The 23942-nt window shown below is 41.0% G+C and overlaps 1 protein-coding gene across 1 annotated transcript in view; it reads right to left on the bottom strand.

Annotated features, from left to right (window-relative positions):
* LOC110499571 (AT-rich interaction domain 4B) overlaps positions 1 to 23942 on the bottom strand; it is a 192398-nt gene that overhangs the window by 92343 nt on the left and 76113 nt on the right. Inside the window, exons 8-9 of the mRNA XM_036955574.1 lie at positions 6887 to 7040; positions 4414 to 4493 (exon numbers count right to left, since the gene is read on the bottom strand). Of these exons, the coding sequence (XP_036811469.1) occupies positions 4414 to 4493; positions 6887 to 7040 (234 nt within the window). The remainder of the gene's footprint in view (positions 1 to 4413; positions 4494 to 6886; positions 7041 to 23942) is intronic.

The following is a 23942-nucleotide window of genomic DNA, read 5'->3' on the forward strand; positions in this document are numbered from 1 at the left end:
TCTACTAGTATTGATCTGGTCTGTTCTACTAGTAGTATTGATCTAGTCTGTTCTACTATCATTGATCTGGTCTGTTCTAATAGTAGTATTGATCTGGTCTGTTCTACTATTATTGATCTGGTCTGTTCTACTAGTATTGATCTGGTCTGTTCTACTAGTATTGATCTGGTCTGTTCTACTAGTATTGATCTGGTCTGTTCTACTATCATTGATCTAGTCTGTTCTACTAGTATTGATCTAGTCTGTTCTAATAGTAGTATTGATCTGGTCTGTTCTACTAGTAGTATTGATCTGGTCTGTTCTACTAGTAGTGATCTGGTCTGTTCTACTAGTAGTATTGATCTGGTCTGTTCTAATAGTAGTATTGATCTGGTCTGTTCTAATAGTAGTATTGATCTGGTCTGTTCTAATAGTAGTATTGATCTGGTCTGTTCTAATAGTAGTATTGATCTGGTCTGTTCTAATAGTAGTATTGATCTGGTCTGTTCTAATAGTAGTATTGATCTGGTCTGTTCTAATAGTAGTATTGATCTAGTCTGTTCTACTAGTATTGATCTAGTCTGTTCTAATAGTAGTATTGATCTGGTCTGTTCTACTAGTATTGATCTGGTCTGTTCTACTAGTAGTATTGATCTAGTCTGTTCTACTAGTATTGATCTGGTCTGTTCTACTAGTATTGATCTGGTACTGGTCTGTTCTACTAGTATTGATCTGGTCTGTTCTACTAGTATTGATCTGGTCTGTTCTAGTATTGATCTGGTCTATTCTACTAGTATTGATCTGGTCTGTTCTACTAGTATTGATCTGGTACTGGTCTGTTCTACTATCATTGATCTGGTCTGGTCTACTAGTATTGATCTGGTCTGTTCTACTATTATTGATCTGGTCTGTTCTACTATTATTGATCTGGTCTGTTCTACTAGTATTGATCTGGTATGTTCTACTATCATTGATCTGGTCTGTTCTACTAGTATTGATCTGGTCTGTTCTACTAGTATTGATCTGGTCTGTTCTACTAGTATTGATCTAGTCTGTTCTACTATCATTGATCTGGTCTGTTCTACTAGTAGTATTGATCTGGTCTGTTCTACTAGAATTGATCTGGTCTGTTCTACTAGTATTGATCTGGTCTGTTCTACTAGTATTGATCTGGTCTGTTCTAATAGTAGTATTGATCTGGTCTGTTCTACTAGTATTGATCTGGTCTGTTCTACTAGTATTGATCTGGTCTGTTCTACTAGTATTGATCTGGTCTGTTCTACTAGTATTGATCTGGTCTGTTCTACTAGAATTGATATGGTCTGTTCTACTAGTATTGATCTGGTACTGGTCTGTTCTACTAGAATTGATATGGTCTGTTCTACTAGTATTGATCTGGTACTGGTCTGTTCTACTAGTATTGATCTGGTCTGTTCTACTATCATTGATCTGGTCTGTTCTACTAGTATTGATGTGGTCTGTTCTACTAGTATTGATCTGGTCTGTTCTACTATCATTGATCTGGTCTGTTCTACTAGTATTGATCTGGTCTGTTCTACTAGTATATATGTGGTCTGTTCTACTATCATTGATCTGGTCTGTTCTACTAGTATTGATCTGGTCTGTTCTACTAGTATTGATCTGGTTTGTTCTACTAGAATTGATCTGGTACTGGTCTGTTCTACTAGTATTGATCTGGTACTGTTCTGTTCTACCAGTATTGATCTGGTACTGGTCTGTTCTACTAGTATTGAACTAGTCTGTTCTACTAGTATTGATGTGGTCTGTTCTACTAGTATTGATCTGGTCTGTTCTACTAGTATTGATCTGGTACGTGGCAAACTAAATCTGTCCCTAAATCTATCCCAGTTTCTATTACAGAGGCACCTGACAACCTAAATCTGTCCCAGTTCCTATTACACAGAGACACCTGCCAACCTAAATATGTCCTAATTCCTATTACACAGAGGAACCTGGCAACCCAAATCTGTCCCAGTTCCTAATACACAAACCTGGCAACCCAAATCTGTCCCAGTTCCTAATACACAGAGACACCTGCCAACCTAAATCTGTCCCAGTTCCTATTACACAGAGGAACCTGGCAACCCAAATCTGTCCCAGTTCCTATTACACAGAGGAACCTGGCAACCTAAATCTGTCCCAGTTCCTAATACACAAACCTGGAAACCCACATCTGTCCCAGTTCCTAATACACAAACCTGGCAAGCCAAATCTGTCCCAGGTCCTAATACACAAACCTAGCAGCCCAAATCTGTCCCAGTTCCTAATATATAAACCTGGCAACCCAAATCTGTCCCAGTTCCTAATATACAAACCTGGCAACCCAATCTGTCCCAGTTCCTAATATACAAACCTGGCAACCCAAATCTGTCCCAGTTCCTAATACCTAAACCTGGCAACCCAAATCTGACCCAGTTCCTAATACACAAACCTGGCAACCCAAATCTGTGCAAGTTCCTAATACACAAACCTGGTAACCCAAATCTGTGCAAGTTCCTAATACACAAACCTGGCAACCCAAATCTGTCCCAGTTCCTAATACACAAACCTGGCAACCCAAATCTGTCCCAGTTCCTAATACTAAACCTGGCAACCCAAATCTGTCCCAGTTCCTAATACACACACCTGGCAACCCAAAGCGGTCCGAGCATCAGTTCCAGCTACGCAGCAGCAGCTGATAAGGAACCAGAGGCAGTGACCTCAATGGCCGCCCCTGATCTAGATTCTAGCTGCTACAGTCAATTACAGCATCCGATGTTCTCTCATCCCATCAGCTGCCTGCTAGCTGCTCTGACCACAGCTGATAAGGAACTAGAGGCAGTGACCTCAATGGCTTCCCCTGATCTAGATGCTAGCTGCTACAGTCAATTACAGCAGCTTCCACTTCCTTTCAGAATAATCATCTGTTCTCTCATCTCATCCTGCCGTCATCAGCACTACCCATCACCTCCCAGTCAGCCAGCTGCCTGCTAGCTGCTCTGACCACAGCTGATAAAGGCCCTCAACAGCCATTTCATGTCACAGTAAATAGTTCTTCAGCTTGGACTGGGCTGGGTCCAGGCCAATATTGTTCAGTTGTGTTGTTAGGAGAGACATATATTTAACTTAAATATTGGAATATCCACTAGAGAAGGAAGACTGAGGACGGGTTCAGTGGGCATCCTGGGATGTGTTCAGTGGGCATCCTGGGATGTGTTCAGTGGGTATGAAATGGAAAACATTCTGAAATAGAAAATTGCTGGTCACACAGACGGGTTAGCTGACACAACAAAAACAATGTGCATGTTTCAATGGGGCAGAAGTCTCTGTGTTGATGTGATTGTGGATGGCCAGATAGCTACCAACAATGACACAAAGCTGCCTTGTGAGGAATCCTAGGTGGCTCATTTCAGCTAGTTCTATCTGGTTCTTGATACCATCTCTTGTTTTTTGAGGTGTTGTGACTGATATGGCTAAAATCCACTAGCTAGCTAACCAACAACTGTAACGATATATCTGAGACCACAAGGGCTCATTGTGCACATCTATTTAGGTTTCCAATAAACATTGGAGAGTAAATATAGTTAAAGTTGTCAACAATCTAAACCAACCTGTCTGTATGATTTAAATATCATAACTAAAACCAGGTTGACCTGTTGTGGTTGTTAGACGCATTGAGTGTTTATCGTCTTCTTCTTCTTCTTCAGTTTAACACTCCCTGAGTAGGCTGTCCACTGACCGCCCCCCCCCTCTCTCTGCCTCTGTGTGGGCTGCTTCGTGAGGTCTGTTCAAGCCACAATCACAATGCTCTTAGCCATGGGCTAAGGGAGCATTTAGTCTGGGCTAAGATAGTGTTCTGAAGAGGGATAGCACCAACCTTAGCCCATGGCTAGCTGGCCCTGTTCTGGAGCAGGGTTAGCACTGAATTTCAGGGCTAGCCAATCACAGTTCAATTGTTGCCTAATTTATGTATTATACTCCGGGAAAGTGACCGTTGGTTTCAGTTAACCCTGCTAGTGTGAACACAGGCTAAGCTAGCCTGAGGCTAAAGAGAGTCCGGGGCTAATAAGAATGCAGTGTGAAAAGCTTAACCGTCTCACCAGTCAGACACCACTCTCCCTGTCAGGGAGGGCAGAGACATTTACTGGACTTTCTGTTCTGCAGAAAGACAGCGTGCAGTTTCTCAGTTTGAGCTTTTTCGCCTTTCAGATGTAATGGAATATTTCAAAGCCTAATATAATAATAATTCATGCCATTGAGCAGACACTTTGAATTCAAAGTGACCATTTCTCCATTATGACTCTGAATTGAATCCTAGCAGAAGAGGCCAAGTGTGTATCTTTCTTCACTATTTCCGACAACTCTACAGGTTCATGCTACACATCAACAGAATGCAAATAAGTGTTTTATAATGCAGCACGTCAGATGACTCACAATTTGCCATCCTTGAAGGAGCGGATGAAGATGCTGTCTTTCTTTATGATGGCCTCTTCATGGCAGTCTGGGGTGATGACCTGGTGGGGAGGGGGGGGGAGAGTGAGTATGACTGCTCAGACAAGGCACAGAGCAAAGTGGGTTTGGATGACAGAACAAACCCTCCAATGCACCACAGAACAACCCCTTCACTACAAACCCCTCCACTACAAACCCCTCCACAACAAACCCCTCCACAGAACAAACCCCCACACTACAAACAAACCCCTCCACAGAATAAACCCCTCCAATATAAACCCCTCTGTTTACTACATTTTGCCATGGGGCAGAGACAAACTGTTTTAAAGCTCCTTCCCATACATTTTGCCATGGGGCAGAGACAAACTGTTTTAAAGCTCCTTCCCATACATTTTGCCATGGGGCAGAGAAACTGTTTTAAAGCTCCTTCCCATACATTTTGTTATCCGAGTGACTCAAACACAATAAAATCAATGGCAATGCATTTTTTTATTTTATTTTAGATTCTCCCTGACTGTACCATCTTTTTATTTGTGATTGTTAGTTCTGAACTATACTCTAATTTAACAATATCAATCTCCATTATGTTTTCTACATACTTTATATTATGTATACACACTAGTCAAAAGTTTGGACAAACCTACTCATTCCAGGGTTTTCTTTATTTGTACTATTTTCTACATTGTAGAATAATAGTGAACACATCAAAAGTATGAAATAACACATATAGAATCATGTAATAACCAAAAAAGTGCAAAACAAATCAAAATAGATGTTATATTTGAGATTCTTGAAATAGCCACCCTTTGCCTAGATGGCAGCTTTGCACACTCTTGGCATCCTCTCAACCAGCTTCACCTGGATTGCTTTTCCAACAGTCTTGAAGGAGTTCCCACATATGCTGAGCACTTGTTGGCTGCTTGTCCTTCACTCTGTGGTCCAACTCATCCCAAACCAATTGGGTTGAGGTTGGGTGATTGTGGAGGCCAGGTCATCTGATGCAGCACTCCATCACTCTCCCTCTTGGTCAAATAGCCCTTACGCAGCCTGGAGGTGTGTTGGGTCATTGTCCTGTTGAAAAACAAATAATAGTCTCACTAAGTGCAAACCAGATGGGATGGCGTATCGCTGCAGAATGCTGTGGTAGCCATGCTGGTTAAGCGTGACTTGAATTCTAAATAAATCACTGACAGTGTCACCAGCAAAGCACCCCCACACCATCACACCTCCTCCTCCATGCTTCACGGTGGGAACCATCTGTTCACTTACTCTACGTCTCACAAATACATGGAGATGGATCCAAAAAATCTCAAATTGGGACTCATCAGACCAAAGGTTTCCACTGGTCTAATGTCCATTTCTCGTGTTTCTTGGCCCAAGCAAGTCTCTTCTTCTTATTGGTGTCCTTTAGTAATGGTTTCTTTGCAGCAAGTCGACCATGAAGGCCCGATTCACGCAGTCTCCTCTAAACATGTTGAGATGTGTCTCTTTCTTGAACTCTGTGAAGCATTTATTTGGGCTGCAATTTCTGAGGATGGTAACTCTAATGGTAACTCTAATGAACTTATCCTCTGCAGCAGAGCTACCTCTGGGTCTTCCTTTCCTGTGGCGGTCCTCATGAGATCCAGGTTCATCATAGCGCTTGATGGTTTTTGTGACTGCACTTGAAGAAACTTTAAAAATTATTGAGATTTTCCTTATTGACTGACCTTCATATCTTAAAGTAATGGACTGTAATTTCTCTTTTCTTATTTGAGCTGTTCTTGCCATAATATGGTCTTGGTCCTTTACCAAATATAGCTATCTTCTGGACACCACCCCTACCTTGTCACAACACAACTGATTGGCGCAAACGCATTAAGGAAAGAAATTCCACAAATGAACTTTTAAGAAAGTACACCTGTTAATTGAATGCATTCCAGGTGACTACCTCATGAAGCTGGTTGACAGAATGCCAAGTGGACAAAGCTGTCATCAAGGCAAAAGGTGGCTACTTTGAAGAATCTCAAAAATAAAATACATTTTGATTTGTTTAGCACTTTTTTGGTTACTACATGATTCTATATGTGTTATTTCATAGATTTGATGTTTTCACTTTCATTCTACAATGTAGAAAATAGTAAAAATAAAGAAAAACACCTGAATGTGTGTCCAAACTTTTGACTGGTAATGTATATTTATATTTTTTGCCAGTAATGGCAACACAGACAGAGAGACAAGGTGATCTCACCAGTGCAGGGCAGGTTACCTTGCAGTGTTCTTCCTGTCGCCAGTAGAGGCAGAGCCCCCCCTCCACACCACCTTCTCTAACAAACACCACCTTCCAAAAACACACACACCAGTGCAGGGCAGGGTACCACGCTGTGGTCTTGTTCTTCCAGTCTCCAGCAGAGGCAGAACCCCCCTCAACACACACCACCTTCCCAGACAGAGACAGACAGACTGACTGACTCACCACGGCAGGGTACCACGCTGTGGTCTTGTTCTTCCAGTCTCCAGTAGAGGCAGAACCCCCCTCAACACACACCACCTTCCCAAACAGCTCTTCATTCTGTCTCCCGTCACTCTCCTCCTCTTCACTAGACGACGAAGATGGCTCCTCCTCCTGACTGTTAAGGGGAATCAAGAAGCTTTCAAATCCAACACACAAAAAGTGACATTTAGCTGTAGAAGACATTTTAAAAAATGAAATTGCACAGATTAACAAAACAAACAGCCCCAGTCTTAACTACATTTAAACTAATGAGTGTAGGTAGATCTCTCTCAGTCTTAACTACATTTAAACTAATGAGTGTAGGTAGATCTCTCTCAGTCTTAACTACATTTAAACTAATGAGTGTAGGTAGATCTCTCTCAGTCTTAACTACATTTAAACTAATGAGTGTAGGTAGATCTCTCTCAGTCTTAACTACATTTAAACTAATGAGTGTAGGTAGATCTCTCTCAGTCTTAACTACATTTAAACTAATGAGTGTAGGTAGATCTCTCTCAGTCTTAACTACATTTAAACTAATGAGTGTAGGTAGATCTCTCTCAGTCTTAACTACATTTAAACTAATGAGTGTAGGTAGATCTCTCTCAGTCTTAACTACATTTAAACTAATGAGTGTAGGTAGATCTCTCTCAGTCTTAACTACATTTAAACTAATGAGTGTAGGTAGATCTCTCTCAGTCTTAACTACATTTAAACTAATGAGTGTAGGTAGATCTCTCTCAGTCTTAACTACATTTAAACTAATGAGTGTAGGTAGATCTCTCTCAGTCTTAACTACATTTAAACTAATGAGTGTAGGTAGATCTCTCTCAGTCTTAACTACATTTAAACTAATGAGTGTAGGTAGATCTCTCTCAGTCTTAACTACATTTAAACTAATGAGTGTAGGTAGATCTCTCTCAGTCTTAACTACATTTAAACTAATGAGTGTAGGTAGATCTCTCTCAGTCTTAACTACATTTAAACTAATGAGTGTAGGTAGATCTCTCTCAGTCTTAACTACATTTAAACTAATGAGTGTAGGTAGATCTCTCTCAGTCTTAACTACATTTAAACTAATGAGTGTAGGTAGATCTCTCTCAGTCTTAACTACACTGAACACAACAAGCAACAAGATATTACTGAGTTACAGTTCATAGAAGTAAATCAGTCAATTTAATTAAATTCATGACAGGGCAGGGGTACAGCCATGACAGGGCAGGGGTACAGCTATGACAGGGCAGGGGTACAGCCATGACAGGGCAGGGGTACAGCCATGACAGGGCAGGGGTACAGCCATGACTGGACAGTATATATGGCAACTACACCTGACAGTATATAAGGCCACTACAGATTACAGTATATATGGTCACTACACCTGACAGTATATATGGTCACTACACCTGACAGTATATATGGTCACTACACCTGACAGTATATATGGCACCTACAGATTACAGTATATATGGTCACTACACCTGACAGTATATATGGTCACTACACCTGACAGTATATATGGTCACTACACCTGACAGTATATATGGCACCTACAGATTACAGTATATATGGTCACTACAGATTACAATATATATGGCCACTACAGATTACAGTATATAATATGGCCACTACAGATTACAGTATATATGGTCACTACAGATTACAGTATATATGGTCACTACACCTGACAGTATATATAGCCACTACAGATTACAGTATATAATATGGCCACTACAGATTACAGTATATATGGTCACTACACCTGACAGTATATATGGCCACTACAGATTACAGTATATATGGCCACTACAGATTACAGTATATATGGTCACTACACCTGGCAGTATATATGGCCACTACAGATTACAGTATATATGGTCACTACACCTGACAGTATATATGGTCACTACACCTAACAGTATTTCTGGCCACTACACCTGACAGTATATATGGCCACTACAGATTACAGTATATATGGCCACTAGAGATTACAGTGTATATGGTCACTACAGATTACAGTGTATATGGTCACTACACCTGACAGTATTTATGCCCACTACACCCGACAGTATATATGACCACAACACCTGACAGTATATATGGACACTACAGATTACAGTATATATGGCCACTACAGATTACAGTATATATGGCCACTACAGATTACAGTATATATGGCCACTACAGATTACAGTATATATGGCCACTACAGATTACAGTATATATGGCCACTACAGATTACAGTATATATGGCCATTACACCTGATAGTATATATGATCACTACACCTGACAGTATATATGGCCACTACACCTGACAGTATATATGGTCACTACACCTGACAGTATATATGGCCACTACACCTAACAGTATATATGGTCACTACACCTGACAGTATATATGGCCACTACAGATTACAGTACAGTGCCTTGCGAAAGTATTCGGCCCCCTTGAGCTTTGCGACCTTTTGCCACATTTCAGGCTTCAAACATAAAGATATAAAACGGTATTTTTTTGTGAAGAATCAACAACAAGTGGGACACAATCATGAAGTGGAACGACATTTATTGGATATTTCAAACTTTTTTAACAAATCAAAAACTGAAAAATTGGGTGTGCAAAATTATTCAGCCCCTTTACTTTCAGTGCAGCAAACTCTCTCCAGAAGTTCAGTGAGGATCTCTGAATGATCCAATGTTGACCTAAATGACTAATGATGATAAATACAATCCACCTGTGTGTAATCAAGTCTCCGTATAAATGCACCTGCACTGTGATAGTCTCAGAGGTCCGTTAAAAGCGCAGAGAGCATCATGAAGAACAAGGAACACACCAGGCAGGTCCGAGATACTGTTGTGAAGAAGTTTAAAGCCGGATTTGGATACAAAAAGATTTCCCAAGCTTTAAACATCCCAAGGAGCACTGTGCAAGCGATAATATTGAAATGGAAGGAGTATCAGACCACTGCAAATCTACCAAGACCTGGCTGTCCCTCTAAACTTTCAGCTCATACAAGGAGAAGACTGATCAGAGATGCAGCCAAGAGGCCCATGATCACTCTGGATGAACTGCAGAGATCTACAGCTGAGGTGGGAGACTCTGTCCATAGGACAACAATCAGTCGTATATTGCACAAATCTGGCCTTTATGGAGGAGTGGCAAGAAGAAAGCCATTTCTTAAAGATATCCATAAAAAGTGTTGTTTAAAGTTTGCCACAAGCCACCTGGGAGACACACCAAACATGTGGAAGAAGGTGCTCTGGTCAGATGAAACCAAAATTGAACTTTTTGGCAACAATGCAAAACGTTATGTTTGGCGTAAAAGCAACACAGCTCATCACCCTGAACACACTATCCCCACTGTCAAACATGGTGGTGGCAGCATCATGGTTTGGGCCTGCTTTTCTTCAGCAGGGACAGGGAAGATGGTTAAAATTGATGGGAAGATGGATGGAGCCAAATACAGGACCATTCTGGAAGAAAACCTGATGGAGTCTGCAAAAGACCTGAGACTGGGACGGAGATTTGTCTTCCAACAAGACAATGATCCAAAACAAAGCAAAATCTACAATGGAATGGTTCAAAAATAAACATATCCAGGTGTTAGAATGGCCAAGTCAAAGTCCAGACCTGAATCCAATCGAGAATCTGTGGAAAGAACTGAAAACTGCTGTTCACAAATGCTCTCCATCCAACCTCACTGAGCTCGAGCTGTTTTGCAAGGAGGAATGGGAAAAAATGTCAGTCTCTCGATGTGCAAAACTGATAGAGACATACCCCAAGCGACTTACAGCTGTAATCACAGCAAAAGGTGGCGCTACAAAGTATTAACTTAAGGGGGCTGAATAATTTTGCACGCGCAATTTTTCAGTTTTTGATTTGTTAAAAAAGTTAGAAATATCCAATAAATGTCGTTCCACTTCATGATTGTGTCCCACTTGTTGTTGATTCTTCACAAAAAAATACAGTTTTATATCTTTATGTTTGAAGCTTGAAATGTGGCAAAAGGTCGCAAAGGTCAAGGGGGCCGAATACTTTCGCAAGGCACTGTATATATGGTCACTACAGATTACAGTATATATGGCCACTACACCGGACAGTATATATGGCCACTTCACCTGACAGTATATATGGCCACTACACCTGACAGTATATGGCCACTACACCTGACAGTATATATGGCCACTACAGATTACAGTATATATGGCCACTACACCTGACAGTATATGTGGCCACTACACCTGACAGTATATACGGCCACTACAGATTACAGTATATATGGTCACTACAGATTACAGTATATATGGCCACTACAGATTACAGTATATATGGCCACTACAGATTACAGTATATATGGCCACTACAGATTACAGTATATATGGCCACTACACCTGACAGTATATATGGCCACTACACCTGACAGTATATATGGCCACTACAGACTACAGTATATATGGTCACTACACCTGACAGTATATATGGCCACTACACCTGACAGTATATATGGTCACTACACCTGACAGTATATATGGCCACTACACCTGACAGTATATATGGTCACTACACCTGACAGTATATATGGCCACTACACCTGACAGTATATATGGCCACTACACCTGACAGTATATATGGCAACTACACCTGACAGTATATATGGTCACTACAGATTACAGTATATATGGTCACTACAGATTACAGTATATATGGTCACTACAGATTACAGTATATATGGCCACTACAGATTACAGAATATATGGTCACTACACCTGACAGTATATATGGCCACTACAGACTACAGTATATATGGTCACTACACCTGACAGTATATATGGCCACTACACCTGACAGTATATATGGTCACTACACCTGACAGTATATATGGTCACTACACCTGACAGTATATATGGCCACTACACCTGACAGTATATATGGCAACTACACCTGACAGTATATATGGTCACTACAGATTACAGTATATATGGTCACTACAGATTACAGTATATATGGCCACTACAGATTACAGTATATATGGCCACTACACCTGACAGTATATACGGCCACTACAGATTACAGTATATATGGTCACTACAGATTACAGTATATATGGCCACTACAGATTACAGTATATATGGCCACTACAGATTACAGTATATATGGCCACTACAGATTACAGTATATATGGCCACTACACCTGACAGTATATATGGCCACTACACCTGACAGTATATATGGCCACTACACCTGATAGTATATATGGCCACTACACCTGACAGTATATATGGTCACTACACCTGACAGTATATATGGCCACTACAGATTACAGCATATATGGCCCCTGCAGATTACAGAATATATGGTCACTACACCTGACAGTATATATGGCCACTACAGACTACAGTATATATGGTCACTACACCTGACAGTATATATGGCCACTACACCTGACAGTATATATGGTCACTACACCTGACAGTATATATGGCCACTACACCTGACAGTATATATGGTCACTACACCTGACAGTATATATGAGCACTACACCTGACAGTATATATGGCCACTACAGATTACAGTATATATGGTCACTACACCTGACAGTATATATGGCCACTACAGATTACAGTATATATGGTCACTACACCTGACAGTATATATGGCCACTACAGACTACAGTATATAATGTCACTTCACCTGACAGTATATAATGTCACTTCACCTGATAGTATATATGGTCACTACACCTGACAGTATATATGGTCACTACATCTGACAGTATATATGGTCACTACACCTGACAGTATATGTGGTCACTACACCTGACAGTATATATGGCCACTACACCTAACAGTATATATGGCCACTACAGATTACAGTATATATGGTCACTACACCTGACAGTATATATAGTCACTACAGACTACAGTATATATGGCCACTACAGACTACAGTATATATAGTCACTACAGACTACAGTATATATGGCCACTACACCTGACAGTATATATGGCCACTACAGATTACAGTATATATGGCCACTACACCTGACAGTATATATGGCCACTACACCTGACAGTATATGTGGTCACTACACCTGACAGTATATATGGCCACTACAGATTACAGTATATATGGCCACTACACCTGACAGTATATATGGCCACTACACCTGACAGTATATATGGCCACTACACCTGACAGTATAAATGGCCACTACACCTGACAGTATATATGGTCACTACACCTGACAGTATATATGGTCACTACAGATTACAGTATATATGGCCCCTACACCTGACAGTATATATGGCCACTACACCTGACAGTATATATGGCCACTACACCTGACAGTATATATGGCAACTACACCTGACAGTATATATGGCCACTACACCTGACAGTATATATGGCCACTACACCTGATAGTATATATGGCCACTACACCTGACAGTATATATGGCCACTACAGATTACAGTATATATGGTCACTACAGATTACAGTATATATGGCCACTACAGATTACAGTATATATGGTCACTACAGATTACAGTATATATGGCCACTACAGATTACAGTATATATGGCACCTACAGATTACAGTATATATGGCACCTACAGATTACAGTATATATGGCCACTACAGATTACAGTATATATGGCCACTACACCTGACAGTATATATGGCCACTACACCTGATAGTATATGGCCGCTACACCTGACAGTATATATGGCCACTACAGATTACAGAATATATGGTCACTACACCTGACAGTATATATAGTCACTACAGATTACAGTATATATGGTCACTACAGATTACAGTATTTAATGTCACTTCACCTGATAGTATATATGGCCACTACAGATTACAGTATATATGGCCACTACAGACTACAGTATTTAATGTCACTTCACCTGATAGTATATATGGCCACCTCACCTGACAGTATATATGGTCACTACATCTGACAGTATATATGGTCACTACATCTGACAGTATATATGGTCACTACACCTGACAGTATATATGGCCACTAAACCTGACAGTATATATAGCCACTACACCTGACAGTATATATGGCAACTACACCTGACAGTATATATGGCCACTACACCTGACAGTATATATGGCCACTACACCTGATAGTATATATGGCCACTACACCTGACAGAATATATGGCCACTACAGATTACAGTATATATGGCCACTACAGATTACAGTATATATGGCCACTACAGATTACAGTATATATGGTCACTACAGATTACAGTATATATGGTCACTACACCTGACAGTATATATGGTCACTACAGATTACAGTATATATGGCCACTACACCTGACAGTATATATGGCCACTACACCTGACAGTATATGTGGCCACTACACCTGACAGTATATATGGCCACTACACCTGATAGTATATATGGCCACTACACCTGACAGTATATATGGTCACTACAGATTACAGTATATATGGCCCCTACACCCAACAGTATATATGGCCACTACACCTGACAGTATATATGGCCACTACACCTGACAGTATATATGACCACTACACCTGACAGTATATATGCCCACTACAGATTACAGTATATATGGCCACTACACCTGACAGTATATATGGTCACTACACCTGACAGTATATATGGTCACTACAGATTACAGTATATATGGCCCCTACACCCAACAGTATATATGGCCACTACACCTGACAGTATATATGGCCACTGCACCTGACAGTATATATGGCCACTACACCTGACAGTATATATGGCAACTACACCTGACAGTATATATGGCCACTACACCTGACAGTATATATGACCACTACACCTGATAGTATATATGGCCACTACACCTGACAGTATATATGGCCACTACACCTGACAGTATATATGGCCACTACAGATTACAGTATATATGGCCACTACAGATTACAGTATATATGGCCACTACAGATTACAGTATATATGGCCACTACACCTGACAGTATATATGGCCACTACACCTGACAGTATATATGGCCACTACACCTGACAGTATATATGGCCACTACACCTGAAAGTATATATGGTCACAACAGATTACAGTATATATGGTTTCTACACCTGACAGTATATATAGTCACTACAGATTACAGTATATATGGTCACTACAGATTACAGTATATATGGTCACTACACCTGACAGTATATATGGTCACTACAGATTACAGTATATATGGCCACTACAGATTACAGTATATATGGTCACTACACCTGACAGTATATATAGTCACTACAGATTACAGTATATATGGTCACTACAGATTACAGTATATATGGTCACTACAGATTACAGTATATATGGCCACTACAGATTACAGTATATATGGTCACTACAGATTACAGTATATATGGCCACTACAGATTACAGTATATATGGTCACTACAGATTACAGTATATATGGCCAATACAGATTACAGTATATATGGCCACTACAGATTACAGTATATATGGTCACTACAGATTACAGTATATATGGCCACTACAGATTACAGTATATATGGTCACTACAGATTACAGTATATAATGTCACTTCACCTGATAGTATATATGGCCACTACACCTGACAGTATATATGGCCACTACACCTGATAGTATATATGGTCACTACACCTGACAGTATATATGGCCACTACAGATTACAGTATATATGGTCACTACAGATTACAGTATATATGGCCACTACAGATTACAGTATATATGGTCACTACAGATTACAGTATATAATGTCACTTCACCTGATAGTATATATGGCCACTACACCTGACAGTATATATGGCCACTACACCTGACAGTATATATGGCCACCTCACCTGACAGTATATATGGTCACTACATCTGACAGTATATATGGTCACTACACCTGACAGTATATGTGGTCACTACACCTGACAGTATATATGGCCACTACACCTAACAGTATATATGGCCACTACAGATTACAGTATATATGGTCACTACACCTGACAGTATATATAGTCACTACAGACTACAGTATATATGGCCACTACAGACTACAGTATATATAGTCACTACAGACTACAGTATATATGGCCACTACACCTGACAGTATATATGGCCACTACAGATTACAGTATATATGGCCACTACACCTGACAGTATATATGGCCACTACACCTGACAGTATATATGGCCACTACAGACTACAGTATATAATGTCACTTCACCTGACAGTATATATGGCCACTACACCTGACAGTATATATGGCCACTACACCTGACAGTATATATGGTCACTACACCTGACAGTATATATGGCCACTACACCTGACAGTATATGTGGTCACTACACCTGACAGTATATATGGCCACTACAGATTACAGTATATATGGCCACTACACCTGACAGTATATATGGCCACTACACCTGACAGTATATATGGCCACTACACCTGACAGTATAAATGGCCACTACACCTGACAGTATATATGGTCACTACACCTGACAGTATATATGGTCACTACAGATTACAGTATATATGGCCCCTACACCTGACAGTATATATGGCCACTACACCTGACAGTATATATGGCCACTACACCTGACAGTATATATGGCAACTACACCTGACAGTATATATGGCCACTACACCTGACAGTATATATGGCCACTACACCTGATAGTATATATGGCCACTACACCTGACAGTATATATGGCCACTACAGATTACAGTATATATGGTCACTACAGATTACAGTATATATGGCCACTACAGATTACAGTATATATGGTCACTACAGATTACAGTATATATGGCCACTACAGATTACAGTATATATGGCACCTACAGATTACAGTATATATGGCACCTACAGATTACAGTATATATGGCCACTACAGATTACAGTATATATGGCCACTACACCTGACAGTATATATGGCCACTACACCTGATAGTATATGGCCGCTACACCTGACAGTATATATGGCCACTACAGATTACAGAATATATGGTCACTACACCTGACAGTATATATAGTCACTACAGATTACAGTATATATGGTCACTACAGATTACAGTATTTAATGTCACTTCACCTGATAGTATATATGGCCACTACAGATTACAGTATATATGGCCACTACAGACTACAGTATTTAATGTCACTTCACCTGATAGTATATATGGCCACCTCACCTGACAGTATATATGGTCACTACATCTGACAGTATATATGGTCACTACATCTGACAGTATATATGGTCACTACACCTGACAGTATATATGGCCACTAAACCTGACAGTATATATAGCCACTACACCTGACAGTATATATGGCAACTACACCTGACAGTATATATGGCCACTACACCTGACAGTATATATGGCCACTACACCTGATAGTATATATGGCCACTACACCTGACAGAATATATGGCCACTACAGATTACAGTATATATGGCCACTACAGATTACAGTATATATGGCCACTACAGATTACAGTATATATGGTCACTACAGATTACAGTATATATGGTCACTACACCTGACAGTATATATGGTCACTACAGATTACAGTATATATGGCCACTACACCTGACAGTATATATGGCCACTACACCTGACAGTATATGTGGCCACTACACCTGACAGTATATATGGCCACTACACCTGATAGTATATATGGCCACTACACCTGACAGTATATATGGTCACTACAGATTACAGTATATATGGCCCCTACACCCAACAGTATATATGGCCACTACACCTGACAGTATATATGGCCACTACACCTGACAGTATATATGACCACTACACCTGACAGTATATATGCCCACTACAGATTACAGTATATATGGCCACTACACCTGACAGTATATATGGTCACTACACCTGACAGTATATATGGTCACTACAGATTACAGTATATATGGCCCCTACACCCAACAGTATATATGGCCACTACACCTGACAGTATATATGGCCACTGCACCTGACAGTATATATGGCCACTACACCTGACAGTATATATGGCAACTACACCTGACAGTATATATGGCCACTACACCTGACAGTATATATGACCACTACACCTGATAGTATATATGGCCACTACACCTGACAGTATATATGGCCACTACACCTGACAGTATATATGGCCACTACAGATTACAGTATATATGGCCACTACAGATTACAGTATATATGGCCACTACAGATTACAGTATATATGGCCACTACACCTGACAGTATATATGGCCACTACACCTGACAGTATATATGGCCACTACACCTGACAGTATATATGGCCACTACACCTGAAAGTATATATGGTCACAACAGATTACAGTATATATGGTTTCTACACCTGACAGTATATATAGTCACTACAGATTACAGTATATATGGTCACTACAGATTACAGTATATATGGTCACTACACCTGACAGTATATATGGTCACTACAGATTACAGTATATATGGCCACTACAGATTACAGTATATATGGTCACTACACCTGACAGTATATATAGTCACTACAGATTACAGTATATATGGTCACTACAGATTACAGTATATATGGTCACTACAGATTACAGTATATATGGCCACTACAGATTACAGTATATATGGTCACTACAGATTACAGTATATATGGCCACTACAGATTACAGTATATATGGTCACTACAGATTACAGTATATATGGCCAATACAGATTACAGTATATATGGCCACTACAGATTACAGTATATATGGTCACTACAGATTACAGTATATATAGCCACTACAGATTACAGTATATATAGCCACTACAGATTACAGTATATATGGTCACTACAGATTACAGTATATATGGCCACTACAGATTACAGTATATATGGTCACTACAGATTACAGTATATATGGCCACTACAGATTACAGTATATATGGCCACCTCACCTGACAGTATATATGGCCACTACACCTGACAGTACATATGGTCACTACACCTGACTGTATATATGGCCTCTACACCTGACAGTATATATGACCACTACACCTGACAGTATATATGGCCTCTACACCTGACAGTATATATGGCCACTACACCTGACAGTATATATGGTCACTACAGATTACAGTATATATGGCCACTACACCTGACAGTATATGTGGCCACTACACCTGACAGTATATGTGGCCACTACACCTGACACTATATGTGGCCACTACACCTGACACTATATATGGTCACTACACCTGATAGTATATATGGCCACTACAGATTACAGTATATATGGTCACTACAGATTACAGTATATGGCCACTACACCTGACAGTATATATGGCCACTACACCTGACAGTATATATGGCCACTACACCTGACAGTATATATGGCCACTACACCTGACAGTATATATGGCCACTACACCTGATAGTATATATGGCCACTACACCTGACAGTATATATGGTCACTACAGATTACAGTATATATGGTCACTACAGATTACAGTATATATGGTTACTACAGATTACAGTATATATGGTCAGTACAGATTACAGTATATATGGTCACTACAGATTACAGTATATATGGTCACTACACCTGACAGTATATATGGTCATTACACCTGACAGTATATATAGTCACTACAGATTACAGTATATATGGTCACTACAGATTACAGTATATATGGTCACTACAGATTACAGTATATATGGTCACTACACCTGACAGTAGACATGGTCACTACAGATTACAGTATATATGGCCACTACAGATTACAGTATATATGGTCACTACAGATTACAGTATATATGGTCACTACAGATTACAGTATATATGGCCTCTACACTTGACAGTATATATGGTCACTACAGATTACAGTATATATGGCCACTACAGATTACAGTATATATGGTCACTACAGATTACAGTATATATGGCCACTACAGATTACAGTATATATGGTCACTACAGATTACAGTATATATGGCCACTACAGATTACAGTATATATGGCCACTACACCTGACAGTATATATGGTCACTACAGATTACAGTATATATGGCCACTACAGATTACAGTATATATGGCCACTACACCTGACAGTATATATGGCCACTACACCTGACAGTATATATGGCCACTACACCTGACAGTATATATGCACAATACACCTGACAGTATATATGGTCACTACAGATTACAGTATATATGGCCACTGCACATGATAGTATATGGCCATTTTTGGCTCTTAATTGAGGTGGCAAGCTGCTGTCTACTCAGCACTCACCACAGAAGAAGCAGTCCACTCCTCGCTGACTGGTGTAGTTCCATTGGGTGTCCAGTCTTGCTGTAGCGCCAAGGCAAGATGGGCATATTGCCATGTAAAGCGCACCCTCTTCAGGACATAATATTGAAATGCAAAAATAAAAGTCCAAATTAAACCATTTCCTACACATATTTTATCCGTCCTTTTCGTGTGATTCAAATCCGATACAAATACATCCGTGAAAGGCTAATATTGGCTATAATATCGGTCAACGGATAAATCGGTCAGACTCAAGTTTTTAATATGATATCTGATGACAATCGAGTCTTAATGATCTAATCTCATTCATACACTTCCAACATATCAACAATGTTTCACTAAATATAATAACAAGCCTTACATGACACAAGCACATAGTAGCATCACCAAGTTACAGGAACCGTAATGCAACAGTCAGCTACTTTAGGAGTAGCTATAGTCTGAAAGGGAAGTCACAAACAGACTGGCCCAGTCAGCTACTCTAGGAGTAGCTATAGTCTGAAAGGGAAGTCACAAACAGACTGGCCCAGTCAGCTACTCTAGGAGTAGATATAGCCCTACAGGGAAGTCACAAACAGACTGGCCCAGTCAGCTACTCTAGGAGTAGCTATAGTCTGAAAGGGAAGTCACAAACAGACTGGCCCAGTCAGCTACTCTAGGAGTAGCTATAGTCTGAAAGGGAAGTCACAAACAGACTGGCCCAGTCAGCTACTCTATGAGTAGCTATAGTCTGAAAGGGAAGTCACAAACAGACTGGCCCAGTCAGCTACTCTAGGAGTAGCTATAGTCTGAAACGGAAGTCACAAACAGACTGGCCCAGTCAGCTACTCTAGGAGTAGCTATAGTCTGAAAGGAAAGTCACAAACAGACTAGCCCAGTCAGCTACTCTAGGAGTAGCTAAAGTCTGAAACGGAAGTCACAAACAGACTGGCCCAGTCAGCTACTCTAGGAGTAGATATAGCCCTACAGGGAAGTCACAAACAGACTGGCCCAGTCAGCTACTCTAGGAGTAGCTATAGTCTGAAAGGGAAGTCACAAACAGACTGGCCCAGTCAGCTACTCTAGGAGTAGCTATAGTCTGAAAGGGAAGTCACAAACAGACTGGCCCAGTCAGCTACTCTATGAGTAGCTATAGTCTGAAAGGGAAGTCACAAACAGACTGGCCCAGTCAGCTACTCTAGGAGTAGCTATAGTCTGAAACGGAAGTCACAAACAGACTGGCCCAGTCAGCTACTCTAGGAGTAGCTATAGTCTGAAAGGAAAGTCACAAACAGACTAGCCCAGTCAGCTACTCTAGGAGTAGCTAAAGTCTGAAACGGAAGTCACAAACAGACTGGCCCAGTCAGCTACTCTAGGAGTAGATATAGCCCTACAGGGAAGTCACAAACAGACTGGCCCAGTCAGCTACTCTAGGAGTAGCTATAGTCTGAAAGGGAAGTCACAAACAGACTGGCCCAGTCAGCTACTCTAGGAGTAGCTATAGTCTGAAAGGGAAGTCACAAACAGACTGGCCCAGTCAGCTACTCTATGAGTAGCTATAGTCTGAAAGGGAAGTCACAAACAGACTGGCCCAGTCAGCTACTCTAGGAGTAGCTATAGTCTGAAACGGAAGTCACAAACAGACTGGCCCAGTCAGCTACTCTAGGAGTAGCTATAGTCTGAAAGGAAAGTCACAAACAGACTAGCCCAGTCAGCTACTCTAGGAGTAGCTAAAGTCTGAAACGGAAGTCACAAACAGACTGGCCCAGTCAGCTACTCTAGGAGTAGCTATAGTCTGAAAGGGAAGTCACAAACAGACTGGCCCAGTCAGCTACTCTAGGAGTAGCTATAGTCTGAAAGGGAAGTCAAACAGACTGGCCCAGTCAGCTACTCTAGGAGTAGCTATAGTCTGAAAGGGAAGTCACAAACAGACTGGCCCAGTCAGCTACTCTAGGAGTAGCTATAGTCTGAAACGGAAGTCACAAACAGACTGGCCCAGTCAGCTACTCTAGGAGTAGCTATAGTCTGAAAGGGAAGTCACAAACAGACTGGCATTTATATATTTTCAACACCTAATTGACGTGTGGGTGGAGTTTATGTTGAACGTATAAGACATGCAGGTCACATCCTACATATTCCTTTATATTCCTGTCGGGATGTCAGGTAGGATGATCATTTGGCCGATATTAACTGTGGGTAGTTGTCTGTGAAGATAGACTGGGTGAGGCCCAGTCACAGGACCTGTGAGGGTGACCTCAGGTTACCAAGAGGTCAGTTAGAGTGTAGTTCATAGACTAGGGCTATGAAGTGTTGGCTGTCAGGGACGTATTATAGCAGCAGTACACAGCAACATACAGCTGAAGGTGATCCTTGGGCTTTAGTTGCACATCCGCCCTGGTCACCGCCATGGTCACCATACACAACCGCCCTGGTCACCATACACAACCACCCAGGTCACCATACACAACCACCCTGGTCACCGCCATGGTCACCATACAGAACCGCCCTGGTCACCACCCATGTCACCATACACAACCACCCTGGTCACCATACACAACCACCCTGGTCACCATACACAACCACCCTGGTCACCACCCTGGTCACCATACAGAACCGCCCTGGTCACCACCCTGGTCACCATACACAACCACCCTGGTCACCATACAGAACCGCCCTGGTCACCACCCTGGTCCCCATACACAACCACCCTGGTCACCACCCTGGTCAACCTGCCTAATGAGCTGTCAGGGTGTTGGTTCGTTGTAGTGACAACCTGCCTTATGAGCTGTCAGGTTGTTGGTTCGTTCTAGTGACAACCTGCCTTATGAGCTGTCAGGTTGTTGGTTCGTTCTAGTGACAACCTGCCTTATGAGCTGTCAGGTTGTTGGTTCATTATAGTGACAACCTGCCTTATGAGCTGTCAGGTTGTTGGTTCGTTCTAGTGACAATCTGCCTTATGAGCTGTCAGGTTGTTGGTTCGTTCTAGTGACAACCTGCCTTATGAGCTGTCAGGTTGTTCGTTCTAGTGACAACCTGCCTTATGAGCTGTCAGGTTGTTGGTTCGTTCTAGTGACAACCTGCCTTTTGAGCTGTCAGGTTGTTGGTTCATTATAGTGACAACCTGCCTTATGAGCTGTCAGGTTGTTGGTTCGTTGTAGTGACAACCTGCCTTATGAGCTGTCAGGTTGGATAAAGCACGGCTAAATACGGCTGCTAGAATCCTGACTAGAACCAAAAAATTTGATCATATTACTCCAGTGCTAGCCTCTAAAAAACTAAAGCCATTTTTGAGGATTAGCCACCAGCCAACCAGAAGGATTCCCAATTAACTCCAGATTCCAGCCCTAGCCGGCTCTATTCCCTGGAATGTCTACCTCCCAGGATCGGGGTATAACTATTCCGTCTGCAGGCATCTCATTCCTTCATCCAAGTATTTTCCAAGTAACATTTAGCCCAGCACTGGTATTACTAAGTAGGGCTGGGAATTGCCAGGGAACCTCATGATACAGTCACCATACTTAGGTGCCGATACATACTGTGATTCTTACCATTATATATATGTACTGCGATTCAATACGGCAATTTTATTGTGATTTGATGAATCACTATATGGTGTGTCTGCAGCAGAAAGAGGACAGAGAGCAGTGAAAACGAGTTCGGATCAGTCATGGAAATATAACAACATGTTGGCTCACTATTTAAAAAGAAAATGGAGAACTAGCTATAGGATGCCGAAGATACAGC

This window comes from Oncorhynchus mykiss, chromosome 20 (genome assembly GCF_013265735.2).
Source record: "Oncorhynchus mykiss isolate Arlee chromosome 20, USDA_OmykA_1.1, whole genome shotgun sequence".
Lineage (NCBI taxonomy): Eukaryota > Metazoa > Chordata > Actinopteri > Salmoniformes > Salmonidae > Oncorhynchus > Oncorhynchus mykiss.